Here is a 26,992-nt window from a genome sequence, read left to right as displayed (position 1 = left end):
AATGTCCTTCAGTTTAGGTTTATCTGACTTGTTAAAATTTAGTTTAAGTATTTGGCAGGAATATAGCAGCCATAGAAATGGTATTTTTGTCCTTGGGGCTGGTGTTCCTATCACTGCTGATCTTATGTATGGGGAGTTGTACCTGCCGACTTTCTCCGCTGCAGAGTGAGCTTCCTTTGGTTGGAGCAATGATACGGGGCACGTTTGAGACAGGCGAATGGATTGTGTCTGTCTCTTTTCCCTCCATGAACTCTGGCAGCCATTACTATCTTTGTAACAATTATTTCTGTGGATTTTCTAATGACAGCTTTTATTTCCAGTATTCCAGACTCATCCATTGTTATTTATTTATTTATTTTTGAGACTGGTCTTACATACCCCAGGCTGGTCCTTAGCTTACCTGGAGCCAAGGATGAACTGTATCATTTGGAGAGGCCCTTTGAGATAGGCAATTATCCCCTTTTCTTCATCTCCTTGCCTATTAATATTGATATCTATTGGTAGATTTTCTGTGACAATTGTTTCTATGAATGTTCCTATTCATAACTTTTATCTCTGTTGTTTCTTATTTATTTATTTATTTATTTATTTATATTCATCCATCCATTCATTCATCTGTTTGTTTCTTTGTGAGGCAGATTCTCACATAGCCCAGTCCAGTCTCCAACTTGTTGGTTAGCCAAGGATGAGCTGGAATTTCTGATTCTCCTGCCTCTACCTCCCAAGTGCTAGGATTACAGGCTTTTGCCACAAATGTCAGGTTCATGCAATTCTGGGAATGAAACTAGGAACTCTGCATATTCTAGGCAAGCCCTCTACCAGATAAGCCCCACCCCACCCCACCCCACCCTGCCACTGTCTTCATTATTTGGATGCTACAGTGGAAGACAGCCATCAGCTTCGCCATCATGTTGGCCATCACAGATGTGCAGATGTGATGTTGATTCTGCAGTTCTGAGCCCTTGGTGGAGTTGTTACTTCTGCTGTGAGGGGTCCCAGCTTTGGTTGTGGCGACAGAGGGCATCGAGGTTGTATCTGCTCCCCTTCGCTGCCTCTTTTGCCGTTTGAACACCACCTTACTCTCAGCATCGCTAGGCATTCACACTCCACGTGTCTTTTCTCCGTTTCACTTTAATCAATTATCTTTTCAAGATGCCTTGTCTAGTCGGTGAATAACCTCAGAAACCTGGTTCTGGGCATGAGGTGTGCTCCCTGATCCAGGGATGCCATTGCTTCTCAGTGCTGGGACTGTCAGACTAGAGCTAGGAGATTTACATGTCTCCTCATGGCATCAGCACTCATCTGTACTGCCTGTTGTATGCCTGTACACCTGTAACCATGTACCACAGCGTGATCTTCCTAACAGGCTGCCCATTAGACTACAGTAGGTCTGGGGATTTTCATCGGCTGGGGTGAGATCATAGCACAATGCTTTCCTCATTTGTCAGTATAAAAGAACCTACTATATCGCCAGTCATGTAAAATTATAGCAATACATTGTACGTAGTACAGTCTATCATTATTGTATAGTATATTATGTCTAATAGAAAAGCTTAGTGTTCAGTGTGCCTCGCTGTGCCAACGATGGCCTCATCGATCTGGTGCTCACAGTGTTATTGATTAATGGCCTCCATCTAGTGATTGGCCACCACATGCAGGTCAGCGGCAGTATTCCTGGGATTGATTGGGTTACTCCAGCAATGGAGCAGTGTTGCTCAGGGTGGCTTACTCCCATGAGCCCCGAGTTTGTGCCGAGCCCCAATTCCAGTCTCACACCCCAGAGCTCATTGCAGCATCTCCTTGTCTGTAACTGCTGCTTCTGACAGTGAAAACATTGGCTTTCACAACCCAAAATATTGCCACTGTTTTGTTCATTCCTGATATGCGCGCTTGTAGCCGAGTGGGAGTCGCTAAACTATGTGCATGCACGAAGCAAGCTGACTCCCTGCGATACAGTGTTTACATGGCTGTTCTTTTATATTCAGCTTCATTCTAAATAGTGGAGACAGCGCTTTTCCCTCCCAGTGCATCTAGATGGTTTATTTTAAATAATGGAAATGGTGTTTCTTTCTTTCACAGTGAATCTAAATTGTTTCTGTTTCATCCCATTGAGCATGGGCGTGTATTTGTAGAATGACAGTGATTGTCTGCGCCATTGTGAAGTCCTCAGTGTCCCTGTCTCACGTTGCCTGCCTGTTGGATTTCAGTTAGTATTGGTGTTGTAGGTGATGAGTCACAATTATGCAGGGATCATCTAAAGTGTGTTCTTTCCTCTCATTGCCATCATCCAGTCCCCTCCCCTCTCTCTGTAAATGACTCATTTCCCTGGTCTTCCTTTCACTGCTACACAGCAATGAGGAGATGGTATGTCTTTTAATATCCCCATCCTCATATGTGAAGCATAAGATATATAGTGTTGTAGGGAGGCTTGGCAGCTCAGACCTGAAATATTCACACAGAAACCATATTATTTAAATCACTGCTCAGCCCATTAGCTCTTACTTCTCATTGGCTAACTCTTACATCTTAAATTAACCCATCTCCATTAATCTGTGCATCATCACGAGGTTGTGGCCTACCAGCAAAGTTTTGGCGCGTCTGTCTCCAGGGATGGCTCCTTAGCTTCTCTTTGACTCCACCTCCTTACTCCCAGCATTCAGTTTAGTTTTCCCTGCCTAGCTCTATTCTTTTGCCCTATCTAGGCCAGGACAATTTCTTTATTAACCAGTGGTATTCACAGCATACAGAGGGGGATCCCACATCAATATATTGCGGGATCAAGTACACATACAGATACACACATGTACACAATGCAAACACACACACACATAATTCTGGTGATATAGCTTAATTGATAGATCATCTACCTAGCATATAGGAGGGCCTGAGTTCAGTCTCCAGCATGATAGAAACCTGGCTGTGGTGGCTTGGATCTATAATCCCAGTACTTGAAAAATGGGAAGTGAAGATAAAATGATCAGAACTAAAAGACCACACCTGAACGTAGCAAGCTATAGACCAGCCTGGGTGACTTGAGATTCTTGTCTAATGGGAGAAAAAAGAAAGAAAGAAGGAAAAGAGGAAATACATGTATATATGCATGAACTTGGTGTGTCTCTGTACTTAGCAACATATCCTTTGTAAAGAAGATTTAAATTCACTCCCACCCTAGCTTTCTGCCATGCCGCTGTGTCTTACTGTGTTTTTACCCATGGAATTTTAGATAGGAAACTCTTTGTAGAAACGTGTGAATGGATCAGGCCCAGGCAGACAATGTTTCACTGAGATACTGCTTTCTACAAAGCTAGCGTTCTTGGATATATTGCTGTCACCATTTCCCCCTAGGCTTGTCCTGGTATGGAGGAGTTTTGGGGAGTTATTTCCTTTATTCACAAGTGCCCCTTGTCTGTCGTTTCCAGCTGGTAGCAGTGTTTGATGAACAGGATCCCCATCATGGAGGAGATGGTACCAGCGCCAGCTCCACGGGAACCCAGAGCCCAGAGATATTCGGCAGTGAGCTGGGCACCAACAATGCTTCTGCTTTTCAACCCTACCAGGCCACAGGTGAAATTGAGGTCACCCCTTCAGTCCTCCGGGCAAGTAAGTGAGCACTTCCTGTTTTCTGCATATTTTCCCTTAATTTCCAGGCACCCTGATGTCTTTATCCATCTCTGCTCTACAGATGGAATTCTTTGTGTCTATCAGACATTGGTTGCATTTTGAAGATAGACCCAAGAAGCCAGTTCGTATGTTCCTGTTCATAGATGGGCTTAGTTTTGTCTGTCGTTGAGACTTCTGCTTGCTCACTAAGGGCAAATAAAGATACTTTGCTGGGAAGCTACCCTGCACTCCCTTTGTGGGCAGAAATAACCAAAGGCTTCACATAGTCTACTCAGTTGTAGCCGTGACCCACAGAACATGTATTTCATGATCTCCACATTGAAGTCATCAGTGGGGTTTTGGGAGAGAGGCAGCTAGAACCTCAAGGGAAGTTAGGGAGACAGAGAGTTTGTGAGGGGTAAAGTGCCCTCTGGGAACTCCAGTTCCAGGACATTTGTGTGATGAGTTCCATAACCAGTTTGGGAAACTTTACTCTGGAAAGTGAAATATTTCTGCTAGAAATAATACTTGTCTGTAAAATTTCAGAGCTGAGCCGTTGTTAGCAGTGAGAAGGTGTTCAGGTGATTTATCATGTAGGTCAAGCATGCTGACAGACGCCTGCAATCCTGCTCTCGGGGCTGAGGAGGGGACACTATGAGCTGAGCCATAATGGGACTTTGTGTCACCCGCATTCCGTCCCAAAAGAAATAAATACGTTTTTAAAGCTCATTTATCTTTATACATCTCTGCTTAAGAGCCTTTCGATTTTCTTCAGAGTGAACACCTGGTCTTGTGTGGCTTTTACTGAGTGAGAGTCTTTGGCTGTTCATCCCCCCCCTCTCCCCTTAGTTGATTAATAACATGTAACTATATAATATCTAAAAGATGGCATAGGTAATTATTTAGAACGTGTCTCTTATTCTTCTTGAATGTGTTCTAATCCCTTGTTTCTCATTGGTGGTGGTCTATAGCATTTTAGCAACTTGCTTCTGCATGTCTGGAAGCTACATCTACTTCTTTTCTTGTTTGCTCCTTCCTTTTTTGTTTTATTTAGTCAACTAGGAATTTGAAATATGCAGCTCACTTGAACCTGAGTCTAATACTAAGCATCCAAAATACAAAGAGAGAAAAGATAAGACATTCTTATAATTCTCTCAGAGACTCTGCATAAGATAAAGGAAATATCTACATAAAAGAAAAAAACATAAAAGAAATATCAAACTCTTTACCAGTCTCTAGCCTCCTTGGTTCCCCACTAAGTCTTGTTTCTTTATTTATTTGTAAAGACTGTTGCTATGTGTTCTTTGGCACTTTTATACATATTTACAAAAGCAGCCAGCATCATAGATCCTTTCCATTCTCCACTGTTCCTCACGCTTTGACCCCCAAAACCTCCCTCTTGTTTCTTGCTCCTTCCTCTCCCTTTTCTCTCTCTCTGTTCCACTTTCTCTGTCCTCTTCCTCCCTTTTCCTCCTTCTTATTCCCTCCTTCTTCTTCTCCCCCTCTAACACAGAGTCCAATTAATGCAGCCTGCTGGAGGGTTTCCCAATCTGTTGACATGATCTAGCATTGTAGGTCTTGTGTAAGTGACCACAGCTTCAGGGAGCTCGTGAGTGCAACGGTCATGTTCTGTCCTGAAGACGGTGCTTCACAACACTTCTCTCCGTCCTCCAGCCCTGACACCCTCTCTACTCCCTGTTTACTGCACTACCATATAGCTGTAGAGCAGGGGACATCATGTGCCTCTCATACATTAGGCCCTGGATTCTGACACCAGCAAGCAAAGCACACTAAGTTAACATTTAACAATTCTGATAGGCCACCCGGAAGCTGCTATGAAGTTATATCACACATAGGGATAGAGATCCTGAAGGTACACCATGGGGTGTGTCCCCAGAGTGATCAGTTGCAGAATTATACCTGCACATAGAACGATGCTAACCAATTCCTTCAATTAATTCCATCCTCTGGAGCACAGGAGACCCAGGTCCAATGGAAATGTTTCCAAGGTTGGAGAAGAGCAACCCCTCCCACCTCCCCTTTTGTCTGGATATTCTCAAATCACTGCTCCCTTAGCCTCCCCGCCAGCTTAAGATGCATGCCGCTTTTCTGGGCTTTGTGCATATATAAGCAAATTTATTTTAAACCATTTTAAATAATTGGAAACAGCAGTTGGTCACTTCAAGGGTACATTATCCAGAAAGTCCTTAGCTAGATGTGGTGGTGTGCTCTTGTTGCCAGGGCATTTGGGAGGTAGAGGCAAGAGGATCAGGAGTTCAGGATCAAGCATGCCTATATAACAAGTTTGAGACCACTCTGGAGCTACTTGAGGCCCTGTATTGAAAAATACAAAGCAAAACTATCGTTGGATTTACTTGAGGCAGTCAGTGTTCTTGAAAATAGGAAGCAATGAAGGTGTCCGCAGGTTACCCTGTCTTTTTATTATCTGCCTTTGGTTTTGGCACATAGTGAAACGAAGGTTTACTTAGGTTGAGCCTGTGCATGAAATGTAGATTACCTAAGTTTGACTTAACGAAAATCAAACTATAAAATAGCACAGATGCTTAGGTGCCTGACATTTGGACATTATATCTCAAATGCACATGCTTAAATTGAGGGCCTTTGTTGTCTGGTTTGTGTAGCTTGTGTTTGTGTCTTGTCTAAAAAAAATAAAAATAAGTAAAATGTTGCCTGAACAGCATCTCCTGTGTTTATGTGGAGGAGCATTTTCATAACATACCTCCTGTTAATTTTTACTTTTCCCCCTTCCTTGGACCCAGCAGATTTCCTCAGGAATAGCCACTCCTGCTTGACTAGAAGTTGAAATCAGTTTTTAACTTAAATTGTCTCTTTAAACAATTTTAGAGAAGATGAATTTATATTTCAAGTATATGTGTTGTGTTATTAGTGGGGGACTACGTGTGACATTAGTTTAGATGTTATGCTTTGACTAGCCCCAGCAAGTAAGGAGTTAAGAATCTAATGTAGATAGTCCTCTTGATCACAGGACAGTCAGCCGTCACACCCGTCATCTGTGAATTGTTTTGTCAATGATATCAAAATACACTATACAAGATTGTCTGTTCTTGCCAATCAGTGTGCTAGGAACTGAGAGTCCAGAGAGAGAAAAGGAGACAGTGGCAGTCCTTGGCATCACAGAACTTTCTAGCAATCTTTCTTATTTACACATTTGGAGTATGAAGACACGACTTTATGAAAAGACTCTCTCAATGGAAAAACGACTCTAATCAATCACCATAAAGTTTGCCAGATAAATTTGTAATATAGAGTGAGGAGATTGCACACGCTTGTGTACAGAGATCAATAGAGCCAATACTGAGAAGCCCAGAACCAAAGGGATCATTGCCTTACACTCAAATCACAGTTACCTAAAAGTTGAGAGAACCTGCGAGATGGTTCAGTGGGCAAAGGAGTTTGCCACCAAGCCTGACCACCTGAGCTCCATCCCTGGGACCCAGACAGTGGAAAGAGGGTGCTGGCTCCTGCAAATTTGCCCTCAGATGCCACTCAGGTACTGTGGCATGTGCACTTTGTGCACTGACACACACATGTGCCTGCTCACAAAGGAAGAATTCCCAGACCTTAATGCGTCATCCCAAAGCATGAATGGGGAGTTGATGGCCCCAACACACTGAGTAACTAACTAATAATGTAGCAGCTGTTCAGCCTGATTGGAATGGCATGAAACTAGAGGTCAGCCATGCAAGCAGGACCTCTGAGAATATTGTTGGTCATGTTGGACTCTGTCACCCTTCTGGTCAGTGGCTCTCACATCTGTCTTCAAAGTCAAAGGAAGATTCCAGTAAACTTGGGAGTGCTGTACACTCTATTGATATCATAGCTTCTGGAAATGACACTGTTGGAAAGGGATTGACGAAATATCTGGTTTGTTACAAAGTATTGACAAAGTATCTGGTTAGTTACAAAGTATTGACTAAGTATCTGGTTACTTATAAAGTATTGACAAAGTATCTGGTTACTTACAAAGTATTGACAAAGTATCTGGTTACTTACAAAGTATTGACAAAGTATCTGGTTACTTACAAAGTATTGACAAAGTATCTGGTTACTTACAAAGTATTGACAAAGTATCTGGTTACTTACAAAGTATTGACAAAGTATCTGGTTACTTACAAAGTATTGACAAAGTATCTGGTTACTTACAAAGTATTGACAAAGTATCTGGTTACTTACAAAGTATTGACAAAGTATCTGGTTACTTACAAAGTATTGACAAAGTATCTGGTTAGTTACATTTTATTTTAGTAACTTTTAAGTCTTTACATCTTAAATTATTTTAAACTATATGAAGTTACCCAGGTAGTGGTGGCACACACCTTTAGTCTTAGCACTCGGGAGGCAGAGTCAGGCAGGTGTCTTTGTGAGTTCGAGGTTGACCTGGTCTACAAGCTAGCTCCAGAACAGCCAGGGCTGTTAATCAGAGAAAGCCTGTCTTGAAAAACCACTACTACTGCTGCCACCCCCACCACTCATATTAAGTCTTAGAACTATCATTTTTTTCTGAAACTTTTAGCTTGTAAACTATTACTAATTTCATATATTTTAGAATTTAAAGAGATCTAAATATTTATTTAAAGAGTATATCCTTAAGTAAATATCCCTCTTCCCCTTTTCTCTCTCTCTGTGTGTCTGTTTCTCTCTCTCTCTCTCTCTCCCTCTCTCTCTCTCTATATATATATATATACACACACACACACACACACACACACACACGTGTATGTACATGTGCCATAGCATGCACACAGACATGAGAGAACAACTTCCTGGAGTTTGTTTTCTCTCTTACCTTTTTGTGGGTTTTGGAATTGAACTCATATCACCAGGCTCACACAATAAGTGCTGTCAAGGCTCAGCTGTTTGGCCAGTCTGCCTTTTCCCTTTTTGATCTCAGATTTTTTCTTATTAAGAATATTGAGATCTATTTAAAGATTTGTTCAGAGATAGAGAAGACTGACAATGTTTGGTTTAGAGACCTAGCCTTTAACGTTTAGCTGATATTAGCATGCTGTTTCTTGGATCTGATTTAAATACACATTGAAACTAGAGATACTATTCTATTGTATTTCCTTTTGAGGTTTTAGACCATGGCATACAAATGCTATTCTTAGAATTTCACATAATTGCCTCCTCACCACGTAAGCTCCATTCAACATCCAGAGCCCTTCCAGTTTTGTTGTGGATGCAATCTGATTATTACATGTTGACAAGGTCATATATCTATTAATTGGACTGGAGATGGGATACAAAATTGCTGTAATTATTGTAATTTTCTAGCTAATTGCAGAGTTGGTGGTGAATATTTTACTTCTGCATAATGAAAACCAGTATTCCATCAGAATTTGTTTTATAGGCCATCAGACATTTTGTTTTCTATCTTTGGTGATTTTCGCCCCACACGTACCAATCCATCCTAAATGCCACCATGCTCCCAGGCTTGGGGCGAGGGGTTCTTAGAGTCTCTCCACTCTGTTAGTTTTACTACTGCAGTCTTTGTTTATAAATTAGAGCATTCTCCTTTCAGGCCTACAGCAAAGGTTGGATGATCTGTTCCATTGGGAAGAGGACTCTGGTGTCTCTTATCTTAACCTGTACCCACTTCAGCTACTCTCTGACATGAGCATTTTAAAGATGCCAATTCCTTTGGTTTATGGGTTCTGCTTCTGAGTTAAGAATTACATTTAGTATTGGTCCTATAGCATTGGCTTAAACAACATGCTCGCTTCTATGCTCTACTGAAGCTAGGCTGACTTCCCATGGTGGAAGCCAAATGGACATTTTAGAAACAATGTATGTACATAAGGCGATTTGGGCTTTTGAGGTATCGGGGAGAGGGTGCCGTGTTAACAAAGGGCTGTTAGGAGCTCACTGCAGAGATGCTGAGAGCGGAATGGTGCCTGTTCCCTGCTGGAATATAAACCGGAGGAGCAGGTGAAAATTGCCAAACCTAATGAGCAATTTGGCAGATAAGACAGGCTGTCAGGCGACGGCAGCTAGCTGCCTGCACCGTATTGTTTGTTCCAAAGGATGACGTTTAAATACCACAAGGAAAAATTATCTTTTCCTAGTGATACTCGGTATCACAAAGAAGTGTGCTTTATTTTTCAGATGTCAAATCCGCTATCAGCAATCAATAAATGATGATGATTAAGGTTGTAGAGTGTTTTTTATATTTGCCTGATTACCCATTTCATCTATAACAAATGGATAAAATACATTAGCCTACCTCAGAACTCAAGACAGATCATATACAGTTAAGACAGAGGTGGCTACTATGTCACTGGGCAGTAGCCTCTCATCTGTGCTCCTCTCACTGAAGCCCCCCAAAATTACATTGCAAACTTATCTGGGTGCTGTGCAGTTGGTACCCAGAAACACCTAGACATGTACACACGGGCCAACTCCTCTCCCCCGAAGCTGTAGATGCTGTGCTGTTTGAAGGACATTTGAAGATCACAGGCTTTGCAAACTGGAGCTCATAGGAAAATTCTCACAAGAGATTTCCTCTTTGTACCACTTGGCAGCAGGCTCAATGAGTTAAAATAACAGCATATATGTGTTTAAGTCAGAACCGTAGCTTAGGTCTGAATCTAAGAAGAGAAGCATTGTTGAAAATGCACGGTGACACACATTGTTAACACCCCAAAATGTCTTCATTGGTTAATCACTGCATTTCCACATATGTGATTCAAATGTGCCTTACACTTCCTGGCTAGCATCAGTTTTTTTTAAGTTACTTTTTAAAAAGTAGAGTGAATTTTAGGGTCTTGCTTTTAGTTATGTCTGGGAGAAACATCTTTTCTTGTTGCTTCAGATCTGGGGTTCAAACCCAGAGTCTTCTGCATTCTTAGCATGTGCTCTTCCACGGAACTACTCCGGTCTCAGAGCACTTAAGTTATAGAACACACACGCACACACGCACACACACACACACACACACACACACATGCGACATCTTAACATTTGTAATGGTATTTGACTCTGTGTGATCAGCAATCCAATAGCCTGAGGAATATTGTCTTCTTGAAAGTTTGTTTGCTTCATATAAACACAGGTAAACTTGGCCCTGTAGACTATCCTGATCCCCATCAGTACAGACTGACCTAGTGGGATTCATGCCCTTGACATGTATTCTGGACTTGAACCATAGATTTCTTCAGAAGCTGCTTTTGAAATTCGAAGCAAGCCATGTGGAACTGGACCCTTGTACGGACAGTTCTCTCTCTCATTCCATGTTGCTGCAGGAGTATGTTCTCAGAACCATGCTTTCTTTCTCTCTCATTCCGCATTGCTACAGGTGTGTGTTCCCAGATCCACCCTTTCTTTCCCTATTTGCACACCCACTTCTTGTCCTCAACGATTAAGTTTTTCTTGACTTCAAGGACTTGACTGGATCTCTTCCTTTTTTTTTTTTATGGGACTCTACTTGATATGTCTGACTATATTGTCTGTCTTTCAAATGTGGTCATGGGTATTTACACCTGGAAATCTGCTATGTTAGTGTTGCCATGACTATGTTAAGAAGTCTGTTGTTACACAGAAAAGGAATAGCTAATGAAAATGTTTTCAGTAGATACTGTGCAGTAGTGAATATAGAAAATGTCTTCTTTAGCTTCACCTTCTGTAACTTCGAGTGCTCAGTCCTCTTTTCTCTTCATTTCTGTCCCATACACATTGTGGATTATTTTGTTGGTTTGCTGTGCTTGACCCCCCCCCCCTCTCTGTTTCTTAAGAATATGTTTACTTATTTATTTTTTTCAAAAAATTTTTTTAATCGCTGGCAGTAGTTTTGTATTCCGTTTTATTTGATCCTGTTTGGCTCCTGTGGCCAGCTGGAGGTGTTGCTTCTGTCTCAGAGCCATTGAGTCAGTCCCAGTGATGGGGAAAAGCCTTTGAAGTATGACTTCGATGTACCCTCCTCTATGTCTAGATACAACTAATTGTCTCTGTGGGATGACATTTTAAAGGATGAAAATGTCCCTTAAAGTCAAAGTCATTTTGGTTTTAAATAATGTCTATTGATTTTCAATTATTTATCAATTTATTGCCTACTGTGAGAGCGAGATTTCCATCACTGACAAACGCTAAAGATAATCAAGTTTCCATAACTGATCAGATTATTTATTCTAGTCCATGGGTTCATTTCACAACCGCCTTACCCTGTTGTGCGGCCTGTGGTGTCACTGTGGAGCTGGGCGGGAGCGCACACTGAATTCTCCATGGCTGTCAGGAAGTAAACTAGAAACAATGAGGGGTTAGGTAATGAATGTCCTGTGAAGGCTCCCTCCCATGACCTGGCTTCCTCTCTGAAGTCTCGGCTTCTAGAAGATTCTGACACTTTCTGGTAGTGCTGCTGATTCTGGACTGTAACTCGTGGCTTCTGGGAGACATTTCTTGTCCAGATTGCAGCTCCCACAGGCAAACCTTCTGCTCCACAGAGTCTTAGTTATGGCATATTCATACGGTAAATGCAGAGTGTGGGTGAGCGCTAGGGTGCATAGACGCGATGCAGGAGACCAGTGATCCCCCCTCTTCAGAAAGTAGGCGCTTATAAGAAAGGTCTCCCCACATTCTGGATTTGAAATGTCCTTCAATGTCTTTACGATGCTGACCGTTGCAAACCAAGCTTATGCTACAGTTTTATGCAGGAGGTCTGTGCTTTGCTCCTCCCTCTCCCCGCTGTTTCTGCCTCTTGTTAGGAGTGCAAAGCATCGGCCTCATTTGTTCTTAAATCTCCTCTGACCATGGGTTTCCTGCACTGGCCTCTTTCCTCCTATGCTACTCTGAAAGGTCTGGAATGTTCTGCATCCTGCTCATCTGTCTGTTCTAGGGCTTCACAGTCACTTTTCTCAACCTTTTCTTTCTTTAGACCAGGTTTTTCTGTGTAGCCTTGACTGTCCTGAAACTCAGTCTGTGCTGGAACTCACTCTGTAGATCAGGCTGGCCTCAAACGCCAAACTCTGCCTGCCTCTGCCTCTGCCTCCAATGCTGGGATTGACTGGATAAGCCAGCACACCTGACTTAATTGTGAATTGGCAACCTTTCTTTTTTTAAAAAATAAATTTATTTATTTATTTTACATCCTGGCCTCAGTTTCCCCTCCTTCCTTTCCTCCAAGTCCCTCCCCCACCCCCACCCCCGTTCCCAACCCCCAATCTTCTACTCCTCCCTTTCTATTTCAGAAAGAGGAGGTCTCCTATGAGTATCAGCAAAACATGGCATATCGAGTTACAGTAAGACTAAGTACCAGCAGAGAAAAATGTAGAGCTCAATAAAAATCAATAAAAAAAGAAAAAAAGAAAAAGACTTAAGTACCTTCCCATGTATTGAGGCTGGGCAAGGCAATTCAGTATGCGGAATAGGGTCCCAAAAGCCAGTAAAAGAGCCAGAGACAGACAGATAACCAGGGAGCCTGCATGGCGCTGACCTAGGCACACTGCATATACGTTACAGTTGTGTAGCTTGGTCCTCTTGTGGGACTCCTAACAGTGGGCAACCTTATGTGTGAAATGGCAACACAGCTGTCTCAGGAGTAAGAGACACCATGCAGTTCTAGCACTGTCCACTAGGTGTCTTTTCTTGCCTTGTATAGTTGCCTATTTATAATTTTATACATGTATGTGTCAATATTCTAATATTTAGATAGACACACTGTAAATATACATTCATAAATGTGTTAATGTCTAAGTATATACACAAAGCTGGGGATGAGGTTATGTATGGAAACAGAAGTAGCCAGGGATTTTTTTTTTTAAGTTAATTCTCATGTTTAAAGATGGAAAATTACAACTGGATCAGTCAGGGCAGCTTGGATCAACAGTAATCTAGAAAAGACCCCGACCAAAGGGCGTCTCTGAGCTCTCTGGGTTATACAGCCTATTATCACACTTAATTAAAATGTCACTGTGGTCCGTGGCTGATCCATTGGCTAATTCGTTATTTAAATCAGCTGGAGCTGTATTTATTTTAAATATAGCGTTTGTAGTAATGACTTGGGAAAGAATATTACGTTGCTTGGCAGTGATGTTCCAGCTTGAAGATTTATGACTTTAGAACAAGGCAAAGCAGCTGGAGATTAGTTGCATTAATAAGGACTTATATTAGCTGAATGGTTCCGGTTGTCTTTTAACTGGAACCCGTGGGTTGGGAAAGGGAGACAGAAACAAAGTTCCTGATGGGTCAGATCTCAGGAGAGCAATACCGTTGTGAACTCTGCACTGGTCTCTGATCTGTGGGCTAGCCTCTAAGGAGAATCCTTAAGCTTGGGTGATGAGAAGCCAGGCAGCTGTTTTGGCCAGAGAAATGATCTGATCTTTGTTCCTCTTCTAACCTGATAGCCTTGTGTATATGCTTCTCGCTTTTATATAATATAATATTATAGTATTATGTGAGATAGTATGATGTGAGATAGAATTATGTAAGATAGAATCTCACACAATGGCCATTGAGGGTGAACCACGGAGTGTTTAGCTTGCACCTTGTTTTATTTAGATGAGTCCAATGGGGCAATATTTTACAAAAGTTTAATTCTGACCATTATTATATAATTCTGTTTGATAAAAATACTCCAGCAAAAATGTTTGTTCAGTTTTTAGCTTGTTTGCATAATTAGAAAAATTTTATGATAATTACTCACTTTTGTACTGTGCGAAATTTTGATTAGGAAAATCATGCACAGGCTGTGAATATTGAGCCCATGGGGTAGTTTCTCCACTCTCCCCTTTGCCTCCTTGTGGATCCTGGGAGCTCAGCAGCTGGGCCTGCTTTCCTCCCTGACCTCTGCCTCAGCTGCCAATCTTCCTCTCATTCAGTCCTTTCTGCTCTTGCTTTCCATCGAGAAGAAATGGCTGCTTGGGCATTTCCTAGTTTTTCAAAGAATTGAAAGTCATTTTGGCCATAGCTCCTTTCCTAGTTTGGCCTTCATTTTGCTTTTATTTTATAGCTAATTATGTGCATATCTCCAGAGCATGTAATTTTTTGTAGAGCCAGTGCTCAGTGGGGGAGGCCAAATCCTTGGAGGCCCAGAGTTCAAGGGCAGTCTCAGCAGCCTAGGGAGACCCTGCATCAAAAGGAGCAGGAAGAATCCTACCTTGTTTGTCTCTGTGTCAGCTGGCTTGGAGCTCCACCCTGCTGAAGTTCTGTGTTCCTCCTCTCAAGAGACTGGCAGGAGAATGATGTCCTTGGTCCGAGACTGGGAAGGGTCAGGGTTGCAGCACCTTCAACCACTGATCACACCACCTAGGTTTGAGGTTATACATTATCTGTTAATTTCACTGACCAAGTTCCTTTAACATGGATTTTTTATAAAACATGGAAGAGCTGCCTACCAAGGCCTTCCACTGGGTATTGTCGCTATATATCTTATATTTTCTAACTATTGCCTGAGATTTTAAATTTCGATGGGACTTTACAAGTAACTTCTTTTGGAGGTATAACCTGGTGTCTGACTCCTAGAGTATCGGATGACCTTGAATCTGATCCCTGAGCATCCATCTCCGTAGTGCTTGTAGCCCTGTGGAGCTGTGGATTCTAGTTGAGGCTTTGAGCACGCTCGGCCCTTACCAGATAAGCAACAGCCCCGTGCACACTTGTCTCCCTGCACGTGTATCCTGAGTCAACACCAGTGAGCATAACACTCTGTTAACACAGACAGCTGAGGCTTTTGGTTAGGAAATGCATCTCTGAAAGCCTGTTTCAGCGACGTTCTGTCCTTACAGTCGGGTCTTCCCCTGAAAGCCTGTCTCAGCGACATTCTGTCCTTACAGTCGGGTCTTCCCCTGAAAGCCTGTCTCAGCGACGTTCTGTCCTTACAGTCGGGTCTTCCCCTGAAAGCCTGTCTCAGCGACGTTCTGTCCTTACAGTCGGGTCTTCCCCTGAAAGCCTGTCTCAGTGACGTTCTGTCCTTACAGTCGGGTCTTCCCCTGAAAGCCTGTCTCAGCGACGTTCTGTCCTTACAGTCGGGTCTTCCCCTGAAAGCCTGTCTCAGCGACGTTCTGTCCTTACAGTCGGGTCTCCCGCGCTGTTCACTCTGTGTATCATCATGGCGTCTCAATTGCCAAAACTGTGCTCACGGTCTTAGGCTTTATTGCTCCAGAGAAGTTTGGTTTGGCTGTGGGCTTATATTTGTGGCTACTATTCCTTTTTTAAAAAGAAAGGTGGTGGTGGCATGTGCCTTTTGTCGCAGTACAAGTAAATGAATCTCTGTGAGTTCGAGGTCGTCCTAGTCTACAGAGCTGGTTCCAGGTCAGCCAGAGCTACACAGAGAAACTCTATCTCAAAAAATCGGGGAAAAAAAAATACTGTACTAAACAAACTGAGTGCATCAGAAATAAAAGTATTGATGAGCATTTCTTGTGAGTTGGGACTTGGGGGACTTCTCTTGGTGAAGTATCAGCCTTACTACATAGTCTCCTTGCCTGTTGTAAAGACAAGTCAAAGATTTGGCCTTTTGTCCACAGGCTTGTCTGGGATTGGAGTTCCCAGAGGTGAAGGCCTGAGAAGCTGGGCTTATCTGTGTGCTACTTAACCTGTGTTACAGTTTTGAGTTTTGTTTGCTTTGTTTTTAAAACAGAATGTCTTATATCCTGTGTTGGCCTCCAACTCTGTAGCCAAGAATGACCTTGAATTTTGACCTTTTTCCTTTACCTCCCAGTGCTGGGATTTCAGGCATGATTTATTTGGTGCTGGGTACCAAACCCAGGTTTTTTGTGTGCTCTGTTTTGCTGAAATTTAGAGGTAACTTGTGTCTTAACCCTTTGTACCCCATTCATTGTGCTTGGCCTCTTTGAGTTTCTGCCTTGCTTACTGAAACTCCTCTGCCCACCGGGAGACCTGGATTTACCCTTTCTGCTACTTCCGGGAGGCCAGAACTGTCTGAATAGTATCTTACTTGGTGTGACTTGACAAGAGGGAATTTGTCTAGGTTTTGTGTGTCTGCTGGTATGCTGGTAAGTTTAATAATCGGATTCTTAAGATCTAATGTGGTCTGTACTGAGCCCCACTGAAGTGGACCTGTGCAGATGTGAACAGCTGTTGCATGACTCGTTGTAAAGATGCCAGAGCTGTACCCGGCACAGAGGGCAGTGAGATTCATTTTGTTGTTTTTATATGTTGTTGGATGTTTATGCAGCTTAATTTTTATAATGACTTCATTTAAATAATCCAGTGATATAAGGAGTAGAGATGTGTTGGCCTGCCGTGGCCTTTGATGCTGGTGGGTATGGCATGGCTCTCATGACTAAATCTTAAGATGCCGATTCCTGTTGCTTCTCAGTAGACTGTCTCCTCGCTCTCTCAGGAATGCAAGCGTAAAAGGAGTTTGGTTTGTCAAAACATTGTCTAATCTTTGCAAATCTATTCCAATTGAGGCACGATAATTTATAATCACAGTTTGTTTTAGAGAGATTATGAAATCTGAGATTTCAAAGGGTTTTGAGTTTGGGGACATTTTCTTTTCCATCAAGGAATAGTAGTATTCGGTACCTGGCCTCCTGTGAATTATGGGATTTGTAATTGAAAGACGTTGCTCAGGATAAATTCGTTCTAATTAACTTTTTCTGCCATATACTTTTAAATCCACTATTTACTGCATGTTAGAGTTTATGTGTTGCTATATCACTATCATTATTATTCAGAATAAGTCTTGTATATCCCAGGCTGTCCTTAAACTTGTTGTATAGCCGCAGATGTCCTACCTCTTCTTTCTCTCCCTCTTGAATTCTGGGATGACAGGCTCATACCACCACACTCAGTTCAACCCCGGATGCTGTGCATGTGAAGACAAGCCCGCTGCCCACTGAGACACATCCCAACCCTGACTCCTGTTACTTGTGACACATTGAAGCTTCCTGTCCTTTGTTTACATATGTCGTTGATGTACAACATACCCAGAAGTGTCATTAATATCCTTCTAGTTGATTAACAGTTGTATTTTTTGTTGCTGTTGGTTTTTGTCTTTGATAAAGTGCCACACCCAGAAACAACTGTTAGAGGAAAGCATTCATTTTGGCTTCTTGTTCTGTAGGGAGGACAAGGCAGGTGGCAGTCAGCTATAGTGGGAAGGTGAGAGGTCATGTCTCCATTAGTACACAGGAAGTGGGGGGAGCTGGGAGTAGAGAGAGAGAGGGAGAGGGGCAGAGGGAGAGGGGCAGTGGGAGAGGGAGAGAGGGAGGGAAAAAGGGAGAGCGCCAGCCCACAGTCTGGACAGGGGACAAGGCAACAGCTCCTCAAAGTTACCCAGGTACTTTCCCAGCAGTGCTTCCCCGCCCCCCCCCCCCCCACAGTGGCAATGAACTGGGGAACGAGTGTTCAGACACCCCCACCTGTGGGGGGCGTTCTTCATTCAGACCACACCGCGTACTGATGTCTGAAATAACCGTCTTTTGGAAATTAAAAAAGGAAATGTGCAAAAGGAAAATCTAAAGTTAAAACTCTAAAAAAAAGAATTTTGCCCATATCTGATCAGACCCGGACTCGGGAGCGTGCTGTGCCAGCCCGTGGGGTGGGAGAACATTCAGCAGTGCCCTTCACCGTCAGCTCTGTCAGACCCCGGGACCTGAGTGGATTGTAGCTCATCCACCAGCCTGCTGGACTCTTAGGGAACACTTCATTTTCTTTTAAAAATACAGTCTCAGCATGTAGCCCAGGTTCACCTCTGATTTGAATCTATAAGTTGGTGTGGCCTAGAATATGAAATCCTTCTGCCTCAGTTTCCAGTGTGCTAGCGTTGAAGGCTGATGCCACCAAGCCCAGCTCAGATTTTTGTTAATAGCATTGCTGTTTACATTTTCCTTGAGACGATTTTGTGTGTTGTGTAGCTAAAGTACGGTGACTTCCTCTGTGTGTTTAGCAACCAGTAAGAGAATCCAGGGAGCTGGATCAAAAACACGAGAAGAACATGTCCGGGGCCCTGGAGCTATAAGAGCGTGCTCACCAGCATGTGTGCCTCAGCTAAAAGAGCATGCTCATCAGCGTGTGTGCCTCTGCTATAAGAGTGTGCTCACCAGCGTGTGTGCTTCTGCTATAAGAGTGTGCTCACCAGCGTGTGTGCTTCTGCTATAAGAGTGTGCTCACCAGCGTGTGTGCTTCTACTATAAGAGCGTGCTCACCAGTGTGTGTGTGCCTCTGCGTCTTGGAATTCTCTTCTCTAGTAAATGATCAGCTTGCTCCATGGCAGCTTCCATGCCTTCAGCTATTTTAGCTTTTATAGGAGAGCAAGCATAGATGAAAAGGGGAACACACACATGAAACCAGACCCCCAGGGTTGCACACTGATTCACAGGGACTCTCAGGTCACAGGTTGCACACTGATTCAGTGGGGCATGCAGATCACGGGGTTGCACATTGATTCCCTGGGGCACCCAGATCACGGGTTGCATGTTGATTCCCTGGGGCACCCAGATCATGGGGTTGTTCATTGATTCCCTGGGGCACGCAGATCACAGGGTTGCACGCTACCCCATGGGGCACCCAGATTATGGGGTTTCACGTTGATTCCCTGGGGCACCCAGATCATGGGTTGCACACTGATTCCCTGGGACACCCAGACCACGGGGTTGCTCACCAGTCACTGGCTATTAGCACCATTCTCATGATGCTGGTTGATTGTCTCTGGGCAAGGAATTGCAGCGTTTCTCCATTGCTTTGTGGGGTATACATAAGAGAAACAAATTTGTATTATTTTACTAATTATTATTGTTATTCTTACTACTACTTACATTTTATTGTTTATTAATTTACCAATCATTAGGAAGTAAATTACCAGAAAAACACTTGTAATATTTGACTACAGCTACAAAATTGATGACTTTGGCTGCATTCCTGGATCAGCTCCACCTAAGTTTTTAGATGGATGTGGTGAGAAGGTTGGTTCGGTGACAATACTGAGTGTCTCCTAGGACTGCAGTAACATTCCGTGTGGACTGAGGGCTTTCACCACACGCTTCTTCATCTAGGTAAATGCTCCCGGTGTAGAGACAAGACACAATGCTCCCCGGATATGAAAGCGGGTGAGATTCGACCTTTAACCTGCTGTGTGGCTTAGTGTTTCCAACGTGGCTTCCTCAGGGTTAACTGTCAGTTAAAGGTTCATAAAGAGAACTTCCATGCCTAGAACGTAGAACTGATTTCATCAGCAGGATTACAGGCCAGTCCTTCTGTCCCTCGGCTCTCAAAATCACAAGCTCAAAGTTTTGTGAGGTTGAATCCCAGGCCTCTGTGTTACAAAGAAGGAAACTGGGAGCAAGAGAGAATGTCCAGCCTGGGCTTGGGTTTCCCTGTTTTGCTGTTTGCTTTGCGCGCTCTGTGACCAGAGAACCTGAGGAGAGCAGCTGAAGGAACGAGTGGCTTATCCTGGGTTAGTTAGGCGCATGTAGTCCGTCACAGTACAGACGGTGTGTTTGCAGGATTGAGGCAGCACCTCTCTTCGCGTCTGCATTCAGGAAGCAGAGAGGTGAATGCCCTTGCTGCTTTCTTCTCTATGTTCCGATTTCTTTATATCCAGCCTGCCCATAGGACGGTCCCACTCACGCTTAGCATGGATCTTTTTTCTTCAGTTAACTTAATCTAGAGGCTTGCTCGCAGATGTGCCCAGAGGTGCGTCTCCAAGATGATCATAGACCTTGTCAAATGGATAATCAATATAACCATCACAAAGGGCATTCCTTTCGAATGAAGACCGAAGCATGCAAGGGGTCCTCTATGCGCCCAGAGATGCCCAGAGGCTTTAGCTAAACCACACAGTCTCCTCACCCTGGGTGATTCTTTGTGGAGTAAGTGTCAGCTCATACTTGCCTTAGGGAAATAAGGAGGCATATTAGAAATCTGTACTAATGTAGATAAATTTCATAAATTCAGACAAGATTGATGACTGACCCTACTTAATTCAGAATAAAGAAAGGGAATCTAATTTTTCTATTTCTCCACACCCCGTTTGCTACAATGAAAATGGCATTATCTTTTGAATCATTTCCAATGAAATGATTTTCAATATTGTTGTCTTTGTGACATTTGGACAATTAGAATGCATTTCTTAAGCCTGCTGGAAATGCCACAATGCTTTTTCTTGTTTTCGATTTTTTTTTTCCTCCCAGCGGTTCTTTCTCTGCTTGTTGCCTAGGAAACCACCATTGGGCTGAATTCTTTTTGCTTAGTTGTCAGGCTGGCAGAGTGATGGGTAAAGTTGTTTAGATTTACAGGTCTAAAAGTGCTACTTAAATATTAGAGATGTTTCATCCATATTAAAGCAGTTTATCTCCCCAATTAAAAAGCAGCGACTCCCCCATGCTCTCGACATACTAAACAGAGGATTGTATACGGCTTTGCTTGTGACTGGAACTTTGTTTTGTAGCAGAGAATGCTAACATTTGTATTATCACAGTGGGCTAGTGCTAAATATAGCACCTTGATGAACAAAATCATATGTAAACATTTGTTTACTTCTTTGGGGAGTCTAACTAGGAACTGTGATTCCTCAAGGTGCAAATATAAACATAAAATATGTCATAAAAATTCCGTTAGATGTTGGAAAATGCAGGTTCTTCTTCCCTGTGTCTTTTAAGTAGCCCAGCTATTCCATCCTTAGACATTGAAAGTTGAGAACTGGAACTAGCTCTGATCTTGTCCTTTATGCAGTAATAAAAGGTTGATACAGTGGAGAGGATCAAATCATACTGTTGGCGTTACACTTTCATCTAGCTAAGTTACCTGATCTACAGAATGACCAGGTGTTCTTAAAACATTTCAGAGACATGGCTCAACAGTGTAGTAATATTAATCACTGCCCCCTCATTGCTTCCAAACTTTGAAATAAGGTCGAACAGACTTAAGTGAAATAGCCCACAACAGTGGATCCTGTATGGGGCAGCCTAGCAACCTTGCTACCCAGGGCAGAACCTGGATGACTTGCAGGAAAACACATGCTTTTAGACCCACTGTGGTCATTTGCATTGGAACCTGTGTTCTTAGCTGGATCTCCAGTCCTGACCTATGGAATATGTCAGCATGATTCTGTGTCTTGGCTGCTCGCTAGAGTTGACTACGGTAATTGTGAGAACATGCCTAGACTCACCTTACACTAATTCTTTAACACTTCTGGGGAGCGCCCTCAAGCCAAGCATTTCATGAATTATGCCCACACTCTCTCTACAACTAACTACTGATGAATAAGAAAGATTGATGTTTCCCTCAGGGCATGCGCCACACAGACACACACACAGACACACACCAGGCAAGGTCCCTTTCCTTCAGTGTGGCACTCCTCCTCTTTCATACAAGTCTTCTAAGAAGCCCGTAAATTATGATAAATTAAGAGCCTTTGTTGTTTCTCAGCTTGCCTTGAAAAGGATCCTGTCTCATTCTTAATTCTTTACATGGTCCTTCTTTCTTTCTGTCAAAAATATATACAGATATTCAAGCCCCAGTCGGGCCATGAACTGAGGAACAGTGTCTGTCTATCCTTTCTATCTTGTGAGTATGAGGTCTGTTCAAATGCATTCGCTGCCCTTTGGTGATGAGGCCTCTGGATGCTGAGAACTTTGGGAAGAAGGCAGGGTTTCAGCGCGAGACTCTGGGATTCCTAGTCCACCCTTGTTGGGTAGGAGCCTATTTTCTTTGTGCTGATGAGTAAGATGTGGATTTATTTCCGCCATCACATGTAGAATGACTCTTGTCAGGTGTTCTTATTCTAACACCAAATTTCCCTACCTATACGATAGGGAAAGTGACTTTCGCTGTTTCCTTAGCCTTGCTTGGAAGAATTCCTTGTCGGTGTGTTAAAGTTCCTCTCACCTCAGCCACACCTGTGTCCAGCCAGTGGCAGTGGCGTCATCCCTGACAGCCTGTCACAGATGCCTAGGCGGTACTAACATGTCCATTACTCTCCCCTAAGGAGAAGAATGACTGTGTTAGATTATCAGTGGACGCTCTCCACACATTGAAGGTAATGCGTGTAGACATGGAGCCATGTGCTTCAGGACCACGAAGCCTCGCTCACTGCTTGGAGATGCTGACTGGTGCCAAGTGAGCTTATTACCAGCCAGCATGTACAAGGTGCCACCGTGGGGGATTGATCTGAAACTGGACAGCGTGTGTCCCGCTTTCACCCTCAGAAGACCTTTCCCTTCCCTGCGGTCCTTACTGCATTTAGCTTTCTGCAGCACCAATCCCAGGTGCCATGATATGTCCTGTAGCCCCCAGCAGCTAGCTGAGTGCCTAATGTATAGTGAGTCCCCAGGTTTCCCTAGTGAATACTCATTTTTAAGACAAAAATTCCCACTTGTGACCAAAATGAAGTGGAGACCTTTGGGCTGGAGTGTATTGTAGTGCATTTGCTTAAGCGGTTTGGAAGCATGTGGTCCATCGTCAGCACCACAAACCATACAAATCCAGTAACAACAGCAGGGTGCTTAACCGTGGGGACCCCCGGAGGGGTTAGTCTCCATGAAGCAGGTGGAGACTGCAGACACTAAATAAACCCTGGAGACTCCTGAAGAGACTAGCCTCCATGAAGCAGGGGATAGAAGCGTGGGCGGAGTAATTCTAGAACCTGTTGAAGACAGAGGCTCCCAAGTATGTCCACCAATAGAAAATCAGCTAGTAAAAGTCGTGGGCCCAGTCCCTATGTGAGCAAACATGTTACACTTGCCTATGGCAGGTTAGAGGTTAGAATAATAAAGCAACGGAAAACAAATGCTTCTCAAAAGTTAATCAGACAGTGAGTGACGCCTAGAAACCCTTAATAAGATAATCGAAGACAAATGCCCAAGGACAGCATTGAGCCTTTACAGAGAATCTCCCATCAATCAATAGTCAATGGCAATTTTTGAGAGACAAATTCCTCGTCAGACATAATTGATAGCTTTCAAAACTGATTTCCTGATTGCTGAACTGAACTGGTGAAGGGGTGGGAGAAGAGGGATCTGATTCAGAGAGAGCACACAGTTCTTATGGGTGTCAGCTCTGACCTGCAGTGTGCAGTGTGTGCCTCAGGCACTCCTGGAGGGCACTCGGCTATGCGTGAAGGACAGTTGTAAAGACAATAAAATGGAAGACTACATTGCTGGGATTCTATCTATTATTGGCAGTGTTTGAACTAGCAATTCATTTTTTTCTCAACAGTAACAACAACAAAAAAAATCCTTCCCCTTGGGCTATCTAGTATGGATCACTGTTTCTCTTTGATAAAGAGATTGACCTTCCTGTAATTGAGAAGTAGATGTAAAAAGGGAGAGATAGCTGGAAGCCACATTTATTCAGCAGTTTCATTTATAGGCCATTTTTGCAAACATTTCCAAGTACCATTTTCTGTGCTGGAGGAAGAATTTAATAATGAAGGTGAGCTCTAACTGGCGAAGTTCATATGAGCACAGCTTCCATTCAGCTGTGGGCACCTCCTAGAGCGGGTGGGCTCAGGAACACTTGTGGCATTTGGTACCTTCAGCTGCAGGTGGGCATGAGGCATAGAAGCGCTCAGATCTGTCTGTGCAACACACACACACACACACACACACACACACACACACACACCACCCCCCACCCCCACACACCTACACACACCTACCCCCCCCCCCCACCTACCCAACCACACCCCTCACCTAGGAAGGAATAAAGAGACCGTCTATTAGGGAGCCAGTGCAGATGACTGTGGCCCAGGACCACATATTCAGGTTGCTTCAAATTCTGCGCTCAGACATGGTGTCACTTTCATGAGTGGTTTTTTTTTTTTTTTTTGTAACAGAACAAAGAAAATTCTATGTCAAGGTACTTTTCAAATACATTGCTGGAAGTCCAGGTGGGCAGCTTACAGCCAAGCGGGAAATCTCAGCAGTTGGCCTCCGATGCTGTTTGAGGATATTCTTAGCCTTTGGATTGGTAGAAGCTAGTGCTCTGTTAATACATTTCAATGACTTACCTAATCGTCCAAGGACATTAGGTCACAAGAAGTGGGCAGTAAGTACCTCTTTGGTGGCTAAGATAGCCTAGGGTAATTCAACCCTGGACCTGCAACCATCTTGCTTGCCATATCGATGTTCTGATCAGTTAATTCTTGTTAGAAGGTTGACTATTGGAAGGACTTTTTTCCCCTGGGAACTTCCGCTCCGAGATTCTAGAATGCAAAGATCAGGCCTTGTTCTAATGTTGCTGGGATCCAACCAGACGGAGAATTCTGAGCCGCTGCTGCATTTGATTGGCGGTTTACGAAGGCATCACACAAGCGTTCCAAAGGATAGAACCAGGCTTGGAGTACTGTAGTAAGTTCAGCCAAACAAAAGCCCTGGACCTTTCCTTGCTTGCTCCTTTCTGAGCTTTGGGACTGTCTTCTTGCAGAGCTCCAAGGTGCAACTGCCAGTCAGGGTGACTGAGCACTGGGGCCATGACAAGTGAGATGGGAAATAGATTGGAAGGAGGCCTGAAGTCTTCCCAGGCCCTGGCTTGGTGCATGGCCATTGGAGGGTAGGTTTTCTAACATGGCACGTCCTGATAACTTGGCTTTTTCCACCGTGAGCTGTCTTCAGGAGCCGTGCCCTGGCCCTGGAGATGGAAGAAGTGGTTACCCTTTGTGTTAAGAGTAATTGTGCTGTTTGTCTAGCAAGTTCTCTAAGAAACCCTGTGACTGTAGCTATTTTTAGGTTTGATTAAATATCGTGCCAGCTCGTGCTTGGCTTTTTCGGAACAAGTTTGTTCATGGCCTCAAGTGGTTAAATAATAGATGAACCGGGTGAAAAACTAGAGAAGCTGCGATCGGCACGCTGAGGAGGAGGCGGCTGGAAGTCTCACTGAACACTTGCATCTCCTGTTTTAGCATTTGCTCGAGTTCCTTAGTAGACTCACCCTTTCTTCGCCTTATTTAAGAAGCACGCTACCTAGGAAAACAGATCAATATTTATAGTGCACGAGCACTACAGAGGATCTAGAGTCACGTGATGATGGTTTATTGCCGCTTTAGCTTCTTCTTCAAAGCCGCGATGACATCAAACGGCCTGCACAGCACCACCCCACATCCCTCTGAGCTGCAGCCAACAGCTTCATTATTAAAGATGCCTATCTTTGAATCTTCTTTTTAATGTTCCAGAGGCCAGACTTTGAACATCTATATATTAAATAAATCAGAAGATCACTTGGTTGGAAAGTTTTATTGTCGTATTTTTAAATAGTTCCATTTTCCTAAAATTAGGGTTGAGGAATTTCAGCCGATAAGAAACACCCATTATTGCTAGTTATTGTAATGGACATAAAGTACACCAGATTGTTAGCGAGGCTGCAATAGACCACTGGTCCAGGATCACTCTGTAAGTTGCGGAAGTCTTGTAATGGTTAGATTTTAGAATCACCTTGCAAGAGAGTGTCAGGGAGGGGTTGTGCTGATCACTTGGCCTGTGCGAATGACTGTGGGGCCTTGTCTTGATTAAGATAGTTCAGTAGGAGTAGGAGGACCCAGCCCTTACTGTGGGTAGAAGCATCTACAAGGGAGGGGTCCAGACTCTAAGAGTGGAGATCTTGAGCTGAGCATGTATGCTGATCCAATGCTCCATGTTCCAGACTGGATATGGTGTGATCAGCTGCCACTTTGATGTCCCCACAGTGATGGACTGGAAAATAGAATTGGGAGTCACATAGTTCCTCTCCTAAGTTGCCTTTGTAAGGGTATTTTATCAACAGGAAATGAATTAAGGAAAGATATTGCATTTATATTTTATTCCTCGATGGTATTCTGTATGTGATGCTAAACCCTGTTGCTGTGAGGAGAGAGATGGCAAGACTCTCGGCAGTCGTGCCTAACCACAGTCTAGATATTTAATTATCATCGCCTTCTAAAGTACTGATCTACTTCACTCAGATGCCCTCCTTCTCTGTGTGGGTACCTTTGTGGCGTCTTCACAGCTTCTGTTACGTGCAGGCTGTAGTGCCCGTCATATTGCAACACTGGTGGGAGGGAGACTTTCGTACTTTCTCTGACATGATGCTAGAGGTCATCGGTTCTGTTAGGACGGGGTTTGATGGAGGATTGGTCCTCAAGGGACCTTTTCAGCCATCATTGTGGGCTCTGTTTTTGTACCTGTTGGCAACTAAAGCCCTGAAAGAGGAACTAATTCCAGGGTCTCAGGACCAGGCCTGTGGCTCTGGCTCACGGGTTCTTTTGAGTCATTTCAGGGGATCCAGAGGATAAGACACTTTCATTATTATTAAGGTGAATCCCCTGGGCTGGGAGGGGTATAGTGGTACTAGGGCTCAGCCACCATGTGTGAGGCCCTGACCTCCGTCCCTAGCCCCAAGGACACGAGGAACCCTCACTGTATCGCTGACTTGCTTCACACCTGTGTGGGTGGGGGCAGTCCGAAGGTAACACGCTGGCTGC

At 43.6% G+C, this 26,992-nt stretch overlaps 1 protein-coding gene across 18 annotated transcripts in view; it reads left to right on the top strand.

Annotated features, from left to right (window-relative positions):
- The window catches only part of Pard3 (par-3 family cell polarity regulator), a 501,294-nt gene that overhangs the window by 186,704 nt on the left and 287,598 nt on the right, over window positions 1–26,992 (top strand). For all 18 annotated transcript variants that reach the window (XM_041649748.1, XM_041649755.1, XM_041649756.1 and 15 more), the window contains one exon: window positions 3,420–3,600. In XM_041649748.1, coding sequence (XP_041505682.1) covers window positions 3,420–3,600 — 181 coding nt within the window. The remainder of the gene's footprint in view (window positions 1–3,419; window positions 3,601–26,992) is intronic.

Source organism: Microtus oregoni, unplaced genomic scaffold (genome assembly GCF_018167655.1).
Source record: "Microtus oregoni isolate MIOR12 unplaced genomic scaffold, Mior012 000004F_ref0000308, whole genome shotgun sequence".
Lineage (NCBI taxonomy): Eukaryota > Metazoa > Chordata > Mammalia > Rodentia > Cricetidae > Microtus > Microtus oregoni.
Note: the sequence above shows the minus strand (reverse complement) of the source record. Positions and strands in the feature narration are given on the sequence as shown.